Source organism: Aquarana catesbeiana, linkage group LG05 (genome assembly GCF_042186555.1).
Source record: "Aquarana catesbeiana isolate 2022-GZ linkage group LG05, ASM4218655v1, whole genome shotgun sequence".
NCBI classification, from domain to species: Eukaryota; Metazoa; Chordata; class Amphibia; order Anura; family Ranidae; genus Aquarana; species Aquarana catesbeiana.
Window position 1 is genome coordinate 15,525,313 of NC_133328.1, and position 18,627 is coordinate 15,543,939.

Sequence of the window (18,627 nt, forward strand, 5' to 3'; positions counted from 1 at the left end):
GGTACACAGGGGCATAGTCATACTAAAACAGAAAAGGGCCTTCCCCAAACTGTAACCCATTTGAGCTTGTTAGACTTATCATTCTCAAAGCATGGGCATTAATATGGAATAGACCCCCTTTTCCGCTCTTCTGGGAAGGCTTTTCACAAAATTTTGGAGTGTCTTTTGGGAATTTGTACCCATTGCTGAAGTCAAATACTGATATTGGATGAGAAGACCTGTCTCACTATTGGTGTTCCAATACATCTAAAAGGTGATCAGTAGGGTTGAGGTCAGGGCTCTGTGCAGACACTCAAGTTCCTCCACACCAAATTGTTTAAACCATGTCTTTATGGAGATGTTGGCTGACTTGTTCCATTTCATTCCAAAGGTGTGCAGTAGGGTTGAGGTCAGGGCTCTGTAGAGGACACTCTAGTTCTTCCACATCAAACTGGTCAAATCATATCTTTATGGAGCTGGCTTTGTACACAGGAGTACAGTCATGCTGGAACAGAAAAGGACCTTCCCCAAACTATTACCCGAGACTGGAAGAGCACAGTTGTCTAAATGTATTTGCATTATGTAGCATTAACGGTACCCTTCACTGGAAAAACCTGAACTTTATCACTTGGAGGGGTTTCTATAGGTAGGTGTGATATTCAAATGTCAAATGTTTGACTATATAGTGTAGTAAGGGTCTTGATAAGTGCTGCAAAGCACAACTGTTGCTGTAAAGCTGAACTTGGCCCCACCCTCTACCACCTTTTTAGTGTCCTCAGGCACCAATAGGAAAGTTCAGGGGTTGGAATGAGTTGGGTAAAGTATAACTTTTATAGGACAAGTCAAGATTTGCACACAAGTTTAGTAGGCTGTATCTCTGGATCTACTGATCACTATTCCAGTACAGGAGAGAAGCTTTTACAACTAAAGTGGAGACCGGAAGTCAGATGTAACACAAGAAAGACTTATTTAAACCATCTTCCCAGCATAATTAATCAACAGATTTCACAAAATCACAAAGAGAAATCAGGGTGGGTGGTTAGTGATGTCATGGCAGATGGTGTTATTCACACACTCCATATCACAGATTGCCATTTCTGACCTACCTTTAACAGTCAGGTTGGCGGATGTCTTGTCGTCCCCGGCGTCGCAGACGTAGGTGCCCTTGTCGTCAAACTCGCACTTGTGGATGGTGAGGTTTCTCTTTGTGCCTTGGGAGATAATGGTGACCTTCTTGCTGGGTCGTAATTCAGATCCATCCTGAGAAGACCAATAGACATATGAATGGCTTTCTGATACCATATTTTTATATATTTAGTCTGGTTGAAAAAAAAAATGCATTTTTGTACTCACTGTACAATCCTTTTCTCTGAGTTGACTTCATTGACGGACACAGCTTAATTTCTCATGGATGGTCAGGGAGCTTTGTAGCTCCCAGTTTTCTTTCTTTTTTCTTTCCTTTCTTTTTTGTTATTGACTAGCCAGACTTCAGTACCACTCAGAAGCGTGAGAAGCATTTACGGCTGAGGGAGACTGACAGGTCAATGAAAATGGAAGTCTCCAAAGTCCCCGACATGTTTCGGCCCACCCACGGGGCTCAGTCAGAGGAACCCCCTGACTAATCCCAATGGGCGGGCCAAAACATGCTGGGGGTGTGAGCCTAGGCTGAGGCTGCTTCCACACTTTATATGAGGGTTAGTATGATATGCGGCTTCTGGGACTTCTTTTCCTTCCTCATTGACTTCTATGGCGCTGAGGCGAGCTCTTCCCCTGCCAGCGGTTGTCAACATATAAAGACCTACTAGAGCCTGAAGCGGCAGCCTTAATTTCTAGGTATGGGGTCAAACTGATAGGCTACACATATGGGATACCCCTAAGAAAAGGACACAGATACTGGTGGGTTCCCCTCTTTGGGGGTCCCCACCACTTTTTTTGCCACCCACCTGCAGAGACTCGGCCATTCTGGTACCTGGGATGCAAAAGGGAGATGCCCCCTCCACACAAAATAGGCTCAGCCCACCTGGAGACTGATACCCACAGTAGATGAAGGGAGCTCTGGTATAGCAGTGGAGATGGCAGAAGAGGACGGGAGCTGAGGAATCACAGCTCCCCATTCCTCTTCAGGCTCCAGCTAGGCAATAATAAAAAACAAAGGAATAGAAAATGGGAGCTACAGAGCTCCACTACCATCCGTGAGAAGCTAAGATAGAAAAATGACACATATACATCAAGAGACACTGTCACCAATGTAAAAAACTGCAATTAACATACAGAAAGACTTCTTTTCAGTCAAAGCTGTACAAGTGTGGAATAGTACATAGAAGCTGAGAATCTCATTTACCTTCAGCCATTTCACCTCGGCATTAGCCCTGGACACCTCACACTCCAATGTCACCTTATCCTTTTCTGCCACAGTGATGTCCTGGAGAGGATGGCTGATCTTCACTGGAGGTTCTAAAAGAGCAGAATGTATAACTGAAATATATACATTGAATCAATCAGTCTGCACACATACAGTTACCGAGGGTACTATCAACAAAATGGAGAAATTAAAGCTCAATTGAACTAGCAGTTTAAGTCAGCTAAATACATTCCAGGTGCATCAAAACAAAAGTTGTGCAGGTGGTTTCCTTCAGAAAGCAGCCACAGCCTAAATAGAAAAGCCTGTGTCCCGCTGCATACATGGATCCTTGCTCACTATGGGGACGCAGCGGTCTCTCTCCTGAGGTCTAACACACATCCTGGTGACTCTCTCCTAAAGCTCCGCAATCGGCCAAGCTCATGCTCCCTACTGCTTGAAGAGTTTAGAAGGAGTTGTGTCGGACCTCTGCAGAGAGACCACTGCTTGCTACAGGATACAGTAGTGATATAGGAGGCCAGAGGAGACAGAAACATTTTCAGTGTGTCAGATGCTGACATTTTAGCCAGTGTAGCTCCAAGAGACAAATACGAGGGGTGGTGTGGGTTCCAGACTTTGGCTTTGAGTATTAAAGAACTGAGCCACTTTAGTGCAACATATAATAAAAAGCATGTATATATATATCTATATATATATAGATATATATATAGATATATATATATCTATATATATATATATATATAGATATATATATATACACACGTACTATATAAAAAATGTTGCATTTGAATGTTATGTATTCTCAGTTTTAGCCAGAAGGTGGAGCTTCAATCTCTATTTTTTCACTTGTTTCTAAGCCTATACTTATCTGCTTTGTTGTCTTTTTTACAGTTTACAAAAAACTATGTTATCTAATTAAAGTCCCTCATCAATGACATGCTACAACAGAAGTGCGTGACAGGGAATACCTTTAACGGTGAGCTTGGCGGAGGTCTGAATGCCCTCTGATTTAAAGGTGACAGCTCCGGCGTTCTCTTGTTTTACAGAGGAAAGGATGAGTCCGTGTTTCTTGCCCTTGACGACGAGTTTGCAGGAATCGGAGGCTTTTAGTCTTAGTCCATCTTTGGTCCAGAAACCTTCCACGTCTTCATGAGAAAGCTCCAGTTCGAAGGTGGCGGAGTCATTCTCACGGACCTCCACATCCCGGAGACCTTTCACCAACTTCACCTGCCGCACTGCAAGAGGAGAAGACAATGCAACTGGCCATCAATACACAAGTACATTAATTATGAGACAAGGAGGAGGAGACGCATGTCTATACAAAGTTAAGCTTTCTTCCTTAAAAACGGACCTGGCATCAAATATATTTTTCTGCGTTACTTACGTATGTCCTGAATAATGTGTCAGTGTAAGGCTTCCAGGTATTTATTACCTCTCACGACAGTCACATGATCGGAAAGCCGGCTCTGCTTCCCGCATTTAGATCTTCTTATAGAGCTGGGGGGCGGTGGCAGCAAGGGGTTAAACCCTTACATATACCCAGTGAAGTGACTGGCCTCAGGGGATACACAGAGATTAAACAAATCCTCCTATATAAGTTGTACCTGTTTATATGCAGCCATCGCTTTTCTACAGTCGTTCAAAGTGCAACATTTATACAGCTTGCGTGAGCTTTCAGAAAGTAGGGGGCAGGAAGCTGAAGTTACTCTCTGCAGGGCTCAGTGAGTGCTGACTAAAGGGAAAGGTCACACCCCCCTTCACACCCCTTCAAAAATCGCAGATCGCCACCATTACTAATAAAAAAAAAATTATAATAATAAAAATGCCATAAAACTATCCCCTATTTTGTAGACGCTATAACTTTTGTGCAAACCAATCAATATACACTTATTGTGATTATTTTTTAACAAAAAATGTAGAAGAATACATATCGGCCTAAACTGAGGAAAAAATTTGTTTTTTTTATATATTTTTGGGGGATATTTATTATAGCAAAAAGTAAAAAATATTGCTTTTTTTTTCAAAATTGTCGCTCTTTTTTTGTTTAGGCCTCATGCACACGGACGTTTTTACAGCTGCTTTTTTGAGCTTTTTTTTCAGCTTAAAAAGGCCTGTCTATGTTAGTCTATGGCTTCATGCCCACCTAGGCGTTTTTGAGCTGCAAATGGCATAGGCGTTTTTAAGCTGTAAAAAAAACCCAGGACCAGTGGGTTCTGAGAGACGTTTTTCAGCTGTAAAAACGGTCTAACGCTCAAAAACGTCATTCACCAACGTTTGTTAAGGTTTTTGTTCCATTGAAAAAAAAAAAAAAAAAAAACAATTTTGAAAAAAAAAAGCTAAAAAACGCTAACGCGTAAAAACGCTCAAAAACGCTAAAAAACGCTATTGCAAAAACATTGAAAAAAGCTGAAAAAAGTAAAAAAAAAATCACTGCAAAGATACTGGCGTTTTCATAACGTTATTTTAACAGCCTGTGTGCATGAGGCCTTATAGCGCACAAAATAAAAAACGCAGAGGTGATTAAATACCACCAAAAGAAAGCTCTATTTGTGGGGAAAAAAAGGACGTCAATTTTGTTTGGGTACAACGTCGCACGACTGCGTAATTGTCAGTTAAAGCGACGCAGTGTAGAATCGCAAAAAGTGCTCTGGTCAGGAAGGGGGTAAAATCTTCCGGGGGTTAAAGTGGTTAATGCTGCCATTCGGAAATAATTATTAGAATAGGAGATGAAGCTATTCTTCCTGGTAAAGCGAGTCCACACATTAACAATCACATTATTAAAAATTCTAAATAAAAAATTAAAAAAAATCAGAATTTAGCTGCTGTCATTGTGGCATGCCAGCACTAAGGCTCCTGGAAGCCTAGAAGTTACCAAATGATTTGTGTGCAAAAAGTACAGAGTGCCCCATTCACTTTATCTGCTGCTCCAGTCATTCTGCTGGCTGGGACGGAGCGGTGAACTAACTGTCATTACTGAGCCCACACAAGGAAACCTCGCTTCCTCCAGTCCCTGGCTCTCCCTGTGGATATGAGTTGCCACAACAAACAGTGACCTTGTCATTCCAACACCTCTAAAACAAGCTGGGAACCTATATAAACCCCAGCTACACATTTCCACCACTGAGTCTCCCATTACTGCATATTGTAGAATGCTTCTTTACCCTTGTAGATAGCTGGTATGTGAGCTGCACTCCATAGAGCTCTCAGCCAATACACATGGTAGTTGCCCGAAATGCCTACAGTGGACGGCGCGGTGTAAAATCCAGGTATAAATGCAGACTGTGACCAACACTCCCTTTATGCTTTTTATCATCTTTCTATTATGAAAAGATGATCATGTATGGTCATACAGCTGACATTTCGCAACCTCGTGGGCTCCCTTCTTCATGGCCACATAGTGCTTTGAGAAGGTAGCTTGCAGATGTAGCACCCTCCTAGCGTAGTATACTAGGTAAATTTAGTTTTTGGCTTCCTTTGTAGTTAAGGGAGAGGTATTTTCTTTGGTCTGTTCAGGGTCTTACAGGCTTGGAGTTTGACTGTTTCCCCGGCTTCTGGAAGAAGTTTCCAGAACATAGGGCTGGGAGAGTCAAATGACCAGCCTGAATATCTATCATGCCCTAGCCAATACACGGTGGAGAGTGTCCAAAGAGGTGACTAGAGAGGTGATAAATAGTTTGGAGCTCTGGAGAGAGGGTTCTTTACTTGTCAGGGAGGGTTCCAAAGCCTTTGGGGCTGTTGCTCCTCTGAAACAGCCTGTGGGGAACCTGAAGCAATCTATTGAGGAGCTGGCTGTAGGACTTTACCTTATGGCATATGGTCTGGAAGAGGACTGTCTTCCTCACTAGGAAGTGTCCTGAGGAAGCTGGAATGTGTGCAGCTGTCCTAAGGACTGGACCCACTTGACTGACCCTAAATTGTTAACCCTGGTGACTGTGTGCTTTTGGGATGTACATTCCAGAGGTTGCTTGGACTGAGATGGCTCTCATAGGGTCCCATAATACTGGCTATTCCCCTGCCTCCAGAAGATGACTGGAGAGGTGATAAATAGTTTGGAGCTCTGGAGAGAGGGTTCTTTACTTGTCAGGGAGGGTTCCAAAGCCTTTGGGGCTGCTGCTCCTCTGAAACAGCCTGTGGGGAACCTGAAGCAATCTATTGAGGAGCTGGCTGTAGGACTTTTCCTTATGGCATATGGTCTGGAGGAGGACTGTCTTCCTCACTAGGAGGTGTCCTGAGGAAGCTGGAATGTGTGCAGCTGTCCTAAGGACTGGACCCACTTTAGTGACCCTAAATTGTTAACCCTGGTGACTGTGTGCTTTTGGGATGTACGTTCCAGAGGTAGCTTGGACTGAGATGGCTCTCATAGGGTCCCATAATACTGGCTATTCCCCTGCCTCATTAGCAGAATCCGTGTATGAGAGCTTGGAAAAGAGTGTCCTCCTGTTACTGTGCAGGGTTTTGGAGTATCCCATGCCCTAACCCTCTCTCCTGTGTACAGTTCCTCAAGCAATAACTATAAAAAGAACATTCCCTAGAATAAGTTAATGTAGTTGAAGCATATGAACTGATGCTTGTGGTGGTGGGCAGCCTCTGTACCATTTGGAAAACCACCTATTACCGGTGGCCCTTATGGAGGTAGAGCTACATAAGGTTGCAAAATGTTGACTGTTCGACCATATGCGATGATTTATTTTTATACCCTTGGTCCGACACATCAAAGAGTAAATAGCCTTACACACCCCATGTATAAGCGTTAAATGCCGTCGTACTGCTTCCAAGGGCTTGTAGCTGCAAAGGCCCCCCAGCTCAGCATAGCTGGGACCTCGATGAGGAGACGGGCCCTCAGCAGGAAGGCCAGGAAGGTAGACAGCCCTCCTGGCTGGGAACCTAATATCAAAATGCCTTCATTGGTGGGTGTCAAACTGGAGGAGTGGGCATTCTTAGGCAAGCTGCATTTGCATGCAGACCACCCTAGGTAACACCTACATATGATGCTGAGTCTCCATGATTGAAAGAACTAAAATGCAATGAATGAAAGTGGTGTGCCAGGGAAAGTTCGGCAGAGGAGGAAAGGGCTACTGCAGCTTCTAATGCACATTGTAAGAATCTCACAGTGTGCAGTGAAATCAGAGGATTTTCAGTCTAGGAGAGGAGCTGGTACATCTGTGCAAGACTGTAGGTTGGAGACCAGCTTTAAAATTTGCCATTATCACTAGAAGGCAGGGGCGTTGCTAGGTCTACAAAAGATCTGGGGCTAGAGCCCATAGCAGCGTAGTAAAGAAAGTCATACGCTTGGGCAGGCATACACATGTATATACAGTAATATACATGTGGGTGTATATATATCCCCAGAGAGCCCCCCGCTTACATCAGGGTCACCAGAGAGCCCCCCCTTACATCACCTTACATCAGGGTCCCTAGAGAGCCTCTTTCTTACATCAGAGTCCTCAGAGAGCCTCCCCCTTCCATCAGGGTACCCAGAGGGCCCCCCCACTTACATCAGGGTTCCCAGAGAGGCCCCCTTACATTAGGGTCCCCAGAGAGCCCCCCCTTAAATCTGGGTCCCTAGAGAGCCTAGGCCTTAAAATCAGGGTCCCCAGAGAGTCTCTCCCTTACATCAGGGTCCCCAGAGAGCCCCCCCACTTACATAAGGGTCCCCAGAGAGCCTCCCCTCCCCTTGGGGACCCCTGCAGAGACTCGGGGCATATTGGCCTCAGATTCGGGGCTATAGCCCCAAAAGCCACCCCCTAGCAACGCCCCTGCTAGAAGGTGTGGTATTGCTTTCTGTATGCATCATATTAAATTATGTCACTTAAAGTAAACTTAATGTTAAAGAAAAAACATATCCAACCAACCCTGAGTGTCTACTCTCCTCCTGTGGAGCTTGCACAAGGCGACCTGCGGAGGATTGGGCTTCTACTGAACTAGCAGATACTGGAAGAAGAGTTCTATATAGAGCATGTTTTCCTCCTAGTCCCGATATTACCACCTCTAATCCCACCTCAATGAAGGTTCTGACTTACTCTCAACATTAAGCTTGGCCTGCGTCTTGTCATCCAGAGTCTCGCAGCCATACAGCCCTCGGTCGGCGTAGGTCACGTTCTTTAAGATGAGGATCTGTTTTGTTCCTTCAGATTTAATCTCAATGTTACCGCCGGACTGAAGCACAATACCGTTTTTCATCCACTTCACTTCTTTGGAGGCTTTGGTCAGCTCTGTTTCTAGGTGGACTGTCTGCCGCTCCTCCACTGTGATTGTTTCCAACTTCTTCTTAAACAAGACTGGAGCCTCTGAACGGGAAAAAGAAGGTGCAACATTTATGGTGGATACATTTCAGTATGAAAAAGGGGTGACATTTCACAGAGTGCTTTGACTGGCTAAATTTATGATGCAGATAGAGTGCGGTCAGGATTAAGACTACAGAAACTGGTCAAACTTTTCCTACCAGAGTGTCCTAGGGCACATCAGGTTCTAAAGAGAACCGTTTTAGCTCTGGGCTTGTTCTGACACTTCTCACATATACCGTATGTAAAAATCTGCATTTTTTTGGTAGAAAATTACTTAGAACTCCAAACATTATATATTTTTTAAGCAGAGGCCCAAGACAATAAAATGGCAATTTTTATGTAACTTGGCATTTGCGCAGAGGTTTTTCAAATGGAAATATTTTGGAAAAAATACACTTTAATGAATTTTAGTGCCCACAAACAATATAATACCCAATTTGTGGTAAAATATAAAGGATGATGTTACACTGAGTAAATAGATACCAAACATGTCATGCTTTAAAATTGCGCATGCCCGCGGAACAGCAACAATCTACAGTACATTAAAATATCCATAAGCCACGATGTAAAAGCATTTACAGGTTACCACTTTAGTCTTACACAGGAGGTGTGGTGCTATAATTACTGCCCATGGTCTGACATTTGTGGTAATAACTCAGATGTGTGATCCAATCGCTGTTTACATACAGTTGTGCTCATAAGTTTACATACCCTGGCAGAATTTATGATTTCTTGGCCATTTTTCAGAGAATATGAATGATAACATAAAAACTTTTCTTTCACTCACGGTTAGTGTTTGGCTGAAGCCATTTATTATCAATCAACTGTGTTTACTCTTTTTTATTCATAATGACAACAGAAACTACCCAAATGACCCTGACCAAAAGTTTACATACCCCAGTTCTTAATACCGTGTATTGCCCCCGTTAACATCAATGAAAGCTTGAAGTTTATTGTGGTATTTGTGGATGAGGCTCTTTATCTTCTCAGATGGTACATTCCTCTTGGCAAAAAGCCCCCATTTCCTGTAAATTCTTGGGCTGTCTTGCATGAACGGCACGTTTGAGATCTCCCCAGAGTGGCTCAATGATATTGAGGTCAGGAGACTGAGATGGCCACTCCAGAACCTTCACTTTATTCTGCTGTAGCCAATGACAGGTCGACTTGGCCTTGTGTTTTGGATCATTGTCATGTTGGAATGTCCAACATGACAATGCAAATTGTCATGAATGCAAATGTTCCTCCAGTATTCTTTGATAACATTCTGCATTCATCTTGCCATCAATTTTGACCAAATTTCCTGTGCCTTTGTAGCTCACACATCCCGAAAACATCAGCAATACACTTCCGTGTTTCACAGTAGGGATGATGTACCTATCATCATAGGCCTTGTTGACTCCTCTCCAAATGAAGCGTTTATGGTTTTGGCCAAAAAGCTAAATTTTGGTCTCATCACTCCAAATGACTTTGTGCCAGAAGGTTTGAGGCTTGTCTCTGTGCTGTTTGGCCTATAATAAGCGGGATACTTTGTAGCATTTGCATAGTAATGGCTTTCTTCTGGTGACTCGAGCATGCAGCCCATATTTCTTCAATTGCCTCCTTATTGCGCATCTTAAAACAAGCCAGACCACATGTTTTCTAGAGAGTCCTGTATTTCGCCTGAAGTTATTTGTGGGTTTTTCTTTGCATTCCGAAGAATTTTCCTGGCAATTGTGGCTGAAATTTTAGTTGGTCTACCTGACCGTGGTTTGGTTTCAACAGAACCCCTCATTTTCCACTTCTTGATTAGAGTTTGAACACTGCTGATTGGCATTCTCAATTCCTTGGATATCTTTTTATATCCCTTTCCTGTTTTTACAGTTCAACTACCTTTTCCCGCAGATCCTTTGACAATTCTTTTGCTTTCCCCATGACTCAGAATCCAGAAACATCAGTGCAGCACTGGATGAAAGATGCAAGGGTCTGTCAGGAGTCCAGAAACTCATTGACCTTTTATACACACACACTAATTACAAGCAAACAAATCACAGGTGAGGATGGTTACCATTAATAGCCATTCAAGCCCCTTTGTGTCAACTTGTGTGCATGTTATCAGGCCAAAATCACCAGGGTATGTAAACTTTTGATCAGGGTCATTTGGGTAGTTTCTGTTGTGATTATGATTTTAAAAGAGTAAACACAGTTGATTGATAATAAATGGCTTCAGCCAAACAATAACCATGAGTAAAATAAATATTTCTGTTATCATTCATATTCTTTGAAAAATGGCCAAGAAATCATAAATTCTGCCAGGGTATGTAAACTTATGAGCACAACTGTATATGTGCAGGACCGACGAATCTGTTCACCTTTGCATGGGGAGCGGGGGCACTTTTTTTAAAATTTTTTTTTTAAACTTTTAAATTGTAACTTTATGTATTTTTTTAAATCAATTTTAACTCTGAACAACATCCCTTGTGATAACATGGGCAGTGATGGGTACTCTTTACTGAGAGATCTGGGCTCCATAAAGACATGGTTTAACCAGTTTGGTGAGGAGGAACTCAAGTGGCCTTCACAGAGCCCTGACCTCAACCCTACTGAATATCTTTGGGATGAATCGGAACTCCAACTGCATGCCAGGTCTTCTCGTCCAACATCAGTACTTGACCAAATGTTCACAAATTCCCATAGGCACACTTCAAAATGATTTTTAAAACCTTCTGAGAAATGTGGAGGATGTTATAGCCACAAAAAGGGTTCAACTCCATATTACTGACCATGGTTTTGAAATGGAATGCCCAGCAAGCTCATATTGGTTACAGCTTAGGGGAATGACTGTGCCCCTGTGTACATAGCCAGCTCCATATAGACATAGTTTGACCAGTTAGGACTTGAAAACCCTGACCTCAACCCAACTGAATATCTTCAGGATGAATTGGAACACTATTTGGGAACCAGGTCTTCTCATCCAACATCAGTACTTGACCTCACAAATGGTAACAAATTCCAACAGACACACTCCAAAATATTGTCAAAAGCCTTCCCAAAAGAGTGAAGGGTGTTAAAGATGCAAGGGGAGAGTACCCATGGTTTTGGAATGGAATGTCCAACAGGTGTGATGGTCATATGTTCAACAAACCTCACTGTTCACTTTTAATACCTTTTAGTTAGGCCTTAGGACATCCACTACAGAGGAGCAGACAATGAAAGAGAGAATGTCAATAGCCTGCTTTCTCCTCCTGTCAGCTAGTTTACTGTCAGCACATGTGCACTACAGCAAAACCTGATTGCTGGCTCTCAATTTTTCTATCTGTGAGGGCTGCTTTATATTGAAGACATTTTGAGCTTCTACAAGTAATTTCTGGAGTTCTATTTAGTGTCAGAAAGATAATCCAACATATGTATCCACACAGCTAGCACCGACACCTTAATCCAATCACCATGGAATGTGTCAAGGCAAATGTTGATTGTCCAAGAACTGAATGGGTGATATGAAAGTTGTGGGCCCTCGCCCTATTCTAGTTATATAATCCTATCCTTGGTGTTTATTGATTTATGAGGGGTCTTCAAAAAAGCGTGGAAACTTTTTGAAGAACCCTCGTACATGGTTGAAGGTGTGCTGGGGTATGTTTCTGACACTCACAGTGGCTGAAGAAGGGGCTTGGAGAAGCTATGACGTAACATCAACTTTACAGAAGATGTGGGCAACTACTACTAGCTATACCTTGACCTGGATAAATGAGAATCTTCACATACCTACATTAGTAGTAGTTTTGGAGAGACTGACCTTTTCAAATGTCAGTGCTTGGGCTACATTGACCTTCAACCTGCTGTATCAGGAACAATGGGAAATCAACATAAAATTCCCAGTTTGTCTGATCATAGCAAAGGCTGGCCATGACAACTTTTATTCATATGAGCTTTTCATTGTTGGTCCTCACCTCGGACCTTCAGGTTAGCTGTTGACTTCACCCCTTCAGCCTCAGCTGCGATCTCGCCGGCATCTTGCATGGTCAGCTTGCTGATGGTCAGGGTGTGCACGGTCCCTTTCTTGCTGAATGAATACTTGTTGTTCTTTTCTATCTTGGCCCCATTTCGGTACCATGTCAACTCAGCATCTTCTGGGGTCAGTGTGCACTTAAATGTGGCTTCTGCACCTTCCTCTACTACCACGTTATTCAGTTCTGCTGTAAACTTCACCACGCGTGGAGCTGGCAGGACAAAATAGATTAATAAATCATTGCCAATAATATCTAGTACAGGAATACCAAATGTAAGGATGACGCTTGGGGTAAGACGTCACCAATAAGTCCACTTTTTTATGCCCCCTTTAAAACCAGCTCCTTCAAGACCATGTGTGTGACCAATTTGAAATATACTGTAGGTCATGGATCTATTTTAGGAAGTAAGGTTTTTTTTAAGTTGCTCCCAATGTAATTCTAATGCAGTGTACACAGGAGCGGACTTTTCGACCAGACTGGTCCGAGGGGACGAATCCGTCGGACAATCCGACCGTGTGTGGGCTCCATCGGACCTGCAGCGGACTTTTTCGGTCGAAAATCAGACGGACTTTAGATTTGGAACATGTTTCAAATCTTTCCGACGGACTCGAGTCCGGTTGAAAAATCCGCACGTCTGTATGCTAGTCCGACAGACGAAAACCAACGCTAGGACAGCTATTGGCTACTGGCTATCAACTTCCTTATTTTAGTCCGGTCGTACGTCATCACGTACGAATCCGTCAGACTTTGGTGTGATCGTGTGTAGGCAAGTCTGTTCGTTCGAAATTCCGTCGGAAGTCCGTCAAAAGTCCGTTGAAAGTCCGTCAGAAAGCCCGTCGGACCTTTGATGCCGAAAAGTCCGCCCGTGTGTACATGGCATTAGTGTGGCCAATAGAAGACCCCCTTTTCCCTAGAGAGAGGATATACAATATACATGGCTGTGAGGTGTGGATTACAGGTAGCAGAGCAAGGAGGTGAGAAGTTGGCACTTGTGGTAAGCTTGAAGCCTATCCGAGACAGATGCAGGCTGTCAAGAAATAGTGCTTTTCCTGGCTGAGGATCACCCTGGAGATCCACCTTCACTTTGGGCTCAGCCATGAAGACAGCAGAAGTGGCATCAGTATAGTAGGGCTAAAGAACACATCAGCCAGCTAAGGAATGACAACATATTGACTGACAATGATCTGCATTGAAGAAATTATTGGCGCTGAAGATGCCTGAATTTCCCTTATTCAAGAAAAGAAGAAACAAAGTCCATAAAGACGTGGATGAGTGAGTTTGGGGTGGAGGAACTTGACTGGCCTGCACAGAGTCCTGATCTCAACCCGATAGAACACCTTTGTGATGAATTACAGCGGAGACTGCGAGCCAGGCCTTCTCGTCCAACATAAATGCCTGGCCTCACAAATGCACTTCTGGAAGAATGATCAAACATTCCCATAGACACACTCCTAAACCTTGTGGACAGCCTTCCCAGAAGAGTTGAAGCTGTTATAGCTGCAAAGGGTGGGCCAACTAAATATTAAACCCTACGGACTAAGACTGGGATACCATTAAAGTTCACGTGGGTGTAAAGGCAGGTGTCCCAATACTTTTGGATATATAAAGTATGTACACCCTTGACCGATGCCTTACATTCTATTATAACAAAACCATGTTACAAAGGGTACCCTGGTGCTACTGACAGACTGCATCATATGTCATTTGTGAATTTTCCCATAATTACTATTTAGGGCGTAGTACACACTTTGCTGACTACAGCAGTGTTTCGATCTATATGTATAAAGTACCTTTGGTGGTGAGTTGTGTGATGGTTTTATCGTCCCGGGATTCGCAGGAATACTCTCCTCCATCTTCCGCCTTTAGCTGGGAGACGGTCAGGCTGCGCTTGGCTCCATCGGACTGAATCTGAAAGCGTTTGCTGGCCTTGATCTCCTCTCTGTTCCTCTTCCAGACAACATCGCCCTTCGCCTGTCCCAGCTCGCAGGTCAGGGTGATGGAAGAACCGATCTCTCCCGTCACAGATTCCAGCTTCTTTGTAAACCTCACTGGAACTTCTGATGTACAGATGAAATACAGAAAATTCAGTTCAGCTTAGGGGACAATGCATTTACTTTAATCATCTGATCAACCTCAGTGTTGTAATCATCTGATTAGCCTTTATGTTGTAAAAAGAAAGGCAAGAGTCTTTGAGATAAAACTATCACATGGGATACCTACAACTTGATTTCAACCTCTGAATAGTCTACTGAGAAAAGCCTGTGAGACAATCCCATGAGCAGGAGGAAGGTACGCTGTATGGCTAAAAGGTTGTGGAAACCTGATCATCACACTTACCTATATAGCCAAACGTGTGGATCCCCTACCCAGGTGGTGAAGTTCAGGTGTTTCCAGTGAAATGTACTATTAAAGGAGAATTTGGGGGCTAATAAAAAAATAAACACACATACTCATCTCCATGCTCCAGCTCTCCCCAGCTGGCTCTAAGCTTGAGTACTGAGCATTCATATGACCGCTGATCACTCTGTTCTTGGTCCACTCCTCCAGGACTATGGAGGGGGCAGATGCGGCTAGCTGAGAGGAAGAGCCAACTGCTGATCAGACATCTGGGCAGATCTAAAAAAAATGGTAGGGATTTTTCCAGAGCTGGAATGACTGTGACATCAGCCAACAGCAGGCTTTAGCTTGCTGTCAGCTGATTGTGGGTTACAGGAGAGCACAAGTGAATGCACTCCCGTGACCTACAAGAGAAGTATGGCCAAAAAGCTTTTAGACAAGCTTTTTGGCCATACAGACATTTTAGACAATTGTGCTCTTCCAGCCTTGTGGTAACAGTTTGGTAAAGACCCTTTTCTGTTCCAGCATTACTGTGCCCCTGTGTATAAAGTCAGCTCCATAAAGCTTCATAAAGGCCAGTTTGGTGTGAAGAAACTTGAATGTCCTGCACAGAGCCCTGACCTCAACCCTACTGAACGCCTTTGGGATGAACTGGAACACCGACTGTGAGCCACATACAACTTCAGGAAAGCCTTCCAGAAGAGTGGAGGATGTTAAGGCTACAAGGGGAGAATGCCCATGGTCTTGGAATGGGATGTCCAACAAGCTGATATAGGTGTGAAGGACATATGTTTGCAGACTTCACTGTTCACTTTTAATAATCATGTATAAGGATAAATAGAAGAATTCGGATTTTTACTTGTATAAAATTAGAAGATTGAAGTAAACACAACTTTTTCTCATTCACTGGATGAAGCTAAAGTGAACATTCCTTATCCCTTAGTACAGCCACTGTCAACTAGGGTTCCTACAGGTTGTTAAAAGGTTCCTTAAGCAATGAGCAGTTTCTGCCTCTCAAATAAATAACCGCTGACAACAATGATCTTTCTGTTAGGGAGGAATTCTTCACACTGACCACCAATGTAAGGAGCATTCTTCCCACTGACCACTAATGTATGGAGCCTTATTTCCACTGACCACCAATGTAAGGAGCATTCTTCCCACTGACCACCAATGTAAGGAACATTCTTCTCACTGATCACCAATGTTAGGTACATTCTTCCCACTGACCACCAATGTAAAGAGCATTCTTCCCACTGATCACCAATGTAAGGAGCATTCTTCTCACTGATCACCAATGTAAGGAACATTCTTCCCACTGATCACCAATGTAAGGAGCATTCTTCCCACTGATCACCAATGTAAGGAACATTCTTCTACTGATCACCAATGTAAGGAACATTCTTCTCACTGATCACCAATGTAAGGAACATTCTTCCCACAAATCACCAATGTAAGGAACATTCTTCTCACTGATCACCAATGTTAGGTACATTCTTCCCACTGACCACCAATGTAAAGAGCATTCTTCCCACTGATCACCAATGTAAGGAGCATTCTTCTCACTGATCACCAATGTAAGGAACATTCTTCCCACTGATCACCAATGTAAGGAGCATTCTTCTCACTGATCACCAATGTAAGGAGCATTCTTCCCACTGATCACCAATGTAAGGAACATTCTTCTACTGATCACCAATGTAAGGAACATTCTTCTCACTGATCACCATTGTAAGGAACATTCTTCTCACTGATCACCAATGTAAGGAACATTCTTCCCACTGATCACCAATGTAAGGAGCATTCTTCCCACTGATCACCAATGTAAGGAACATTCTTCTACTGATCACCAATGTAAGGAACATTCTTCTCACTGATCACCATTGTAAGGAACATTCTTCCCACTGACCACCAATGTAAAGAGCATTCTTCTCACTGATCACCAATGTAAGGAACATTCTTCTCACTGATCACCAATGTAAGGAACATTCTTCTCACTGATCACCAATGTAAGGAACATTCTTCTCACTGACCGCCAATGTTAGGTACATTCTTCCCACTGATCACCAATGTAAGGAGCATTCTTCTCACTGATCACCAATGTAAGGAACATTCTTCTACTGATCACCAATGTAAAGAGCATTCTTCTCACTGATCACCAATGTAAGGAACATTCTTCCCACTGATCACCAATGTAAGGAGCATTCTTCTCACTGATCACCAATGTAAGGAACATTCTTCTACTGATCACCAATGTAAGGAGCATTCTTCCCACTGATCACCAATGTAAGGAGCATTAATCATTAGCTTTAGATATAGTTATTATTAGCAGGGGCTCCCAGAGTAATTTCAAGGGTTTCTCCGTGCTGAGAAAGGCTGCTTTAGCAAATCGACTACACTGTAATGACCACAGGAAAAACCTACAGTAAGATTGAAATTAAATAAATAAAGCTGAAGATTTTAACTGTTGTCATAACTATATAACCTGAAATTAAAGGGACAAAAAAGTGGTAAGCTGAGTCACCCCCAGGCTTTCTTATGTCTTGGATTATTCAAGAATGAGATCTGCCTGCAATAATTTCCAGATCTATTCCTGTCCACCTGGGAATTTTTGGCTTTGCTGCCCACCATTGTGTGTTCTCGCATCTCCTGTTACAGTCTCAGTAATATAAAATAAATGCAAATCCAGCAGACATAGTGGGAGCCCATCATAGTGGTCGTCCCCTGTTCAAGACTAATGCCTTATGAAGACCTAACTTCCCTTGGTTCTCCTGTCCCTAAGCAAGCCCGCACCATGGTAAGGCAACATAATGGGTTCACCTGCAAGCCTTGTACAAACATTTCTTAATTGGTATGGAGCATATTTTGGAGATGCTACCCAAGTGGATGGAGGCAGTATCTATCTATCTATCTTTTCTTTCTATTATTGTTTTTATGCATCTTCTTGGTCCTGAAGATATTTAAAAGAAAAGCAAACACTGCAAACTGTCCCTCACCTTTCACTTGGACCTTGAATTCCTGCTTGTCGCTGCTGATGCGGCAGGAGTACACGGCGCTGTCCTTAGACTCTGCTGATTTCACAACCAATGTCCTGGATGCACCGTCTGCAGATATTTGGTACTTCTTGGTAGCGGACAACTCTGTTCCATCTTTGAACCATTTCACTGGAGCATTTTCAGGCTGAACTGAGGTCACCATTGTTATGTCTTCATGTTCCTGGACAACAATTGATTCCTTCTGTGCAAGGATTTTCTGAAACTTGGCTTCGGGTTCTAATAGAAAAATTGGCCAAATAAATGAATGGTCATCATAGTGAGCATATTGTTGCGTGGTCAATCAATGCCATGTTGGACACTCCAAACTAATGACTCTCAAATGGATATTTCAGGGCATTTTATGAAAGTGAGTATTAAATGTAAGGGTCTGCTCAATGTAATCAAAGGTTGTATTGTTTTTTTAACTACAATTGCTGCCCTTGTCACCCAGCATTTTTTTTAGGACAGTCCTTCTCAACCTGGTTTCCCTGGAATCTTATAATTCCTCCAGAGATTGCTAAGGCTTCCTTAGACAGTCAATGGACAGTCAATGGACAGTAGTGGACAATCTCCTGTCTCATGGTGCTTCCTTAATTACAGCAACAACAGATACCACTGGACCAGTGGAGCTTTTGCCTCTGGTCTCCCTG

The 18,627-nt window shown here is 43.1% G+C and overlaps 1 protein-coding gene across 12 annotated transcripts in view; it reads right to left on the reverse strand.

The window, feature by feature from the left end:
* Positions 1-18,627, reverse strand: part of OBSCN (obscurin, cytoskeletal calmodulin and titin-interacting RhoGEF) — a 407,958-nt gene that overhangs the window by 268,655 nt on the left and 120,676 nt on the right. For all 12 annotated transcript variants that reach the window (XM_073629454.1, XM_073629462.1, XM_073629460.1 and 9 more), the window contains exons 21-27: positions 17,939-18,214; positions 14,396-14,662; positions 12,546-12,815; positions 8,359-8,625; positions 3,307-3,573; positions 2,321-2,433; positions 1,086-1,239 (exon numbers count right to left, since the gene is read on the reverse strand). In XM_073629454.1, the coding sequence (XP_073485555.1) occupies positions 1,086-1,239; positions 2,321-2,433; positions 3,307-3,573; positions 8,359-8,625; positions 12,546-12,815; positions 14,396-14,662; positions 17,939-18,214 (1,614 nt within the window). The remainder of the gene's footprint in view (positions 1-1,085; positions 1,240-2,320; positions 2,434-3,306; positions 3,574-8,358; positions 8,626-12,545; positions 12,816-14,395; positions 14,663-17,938; positions 18,215-18,627) is intronic.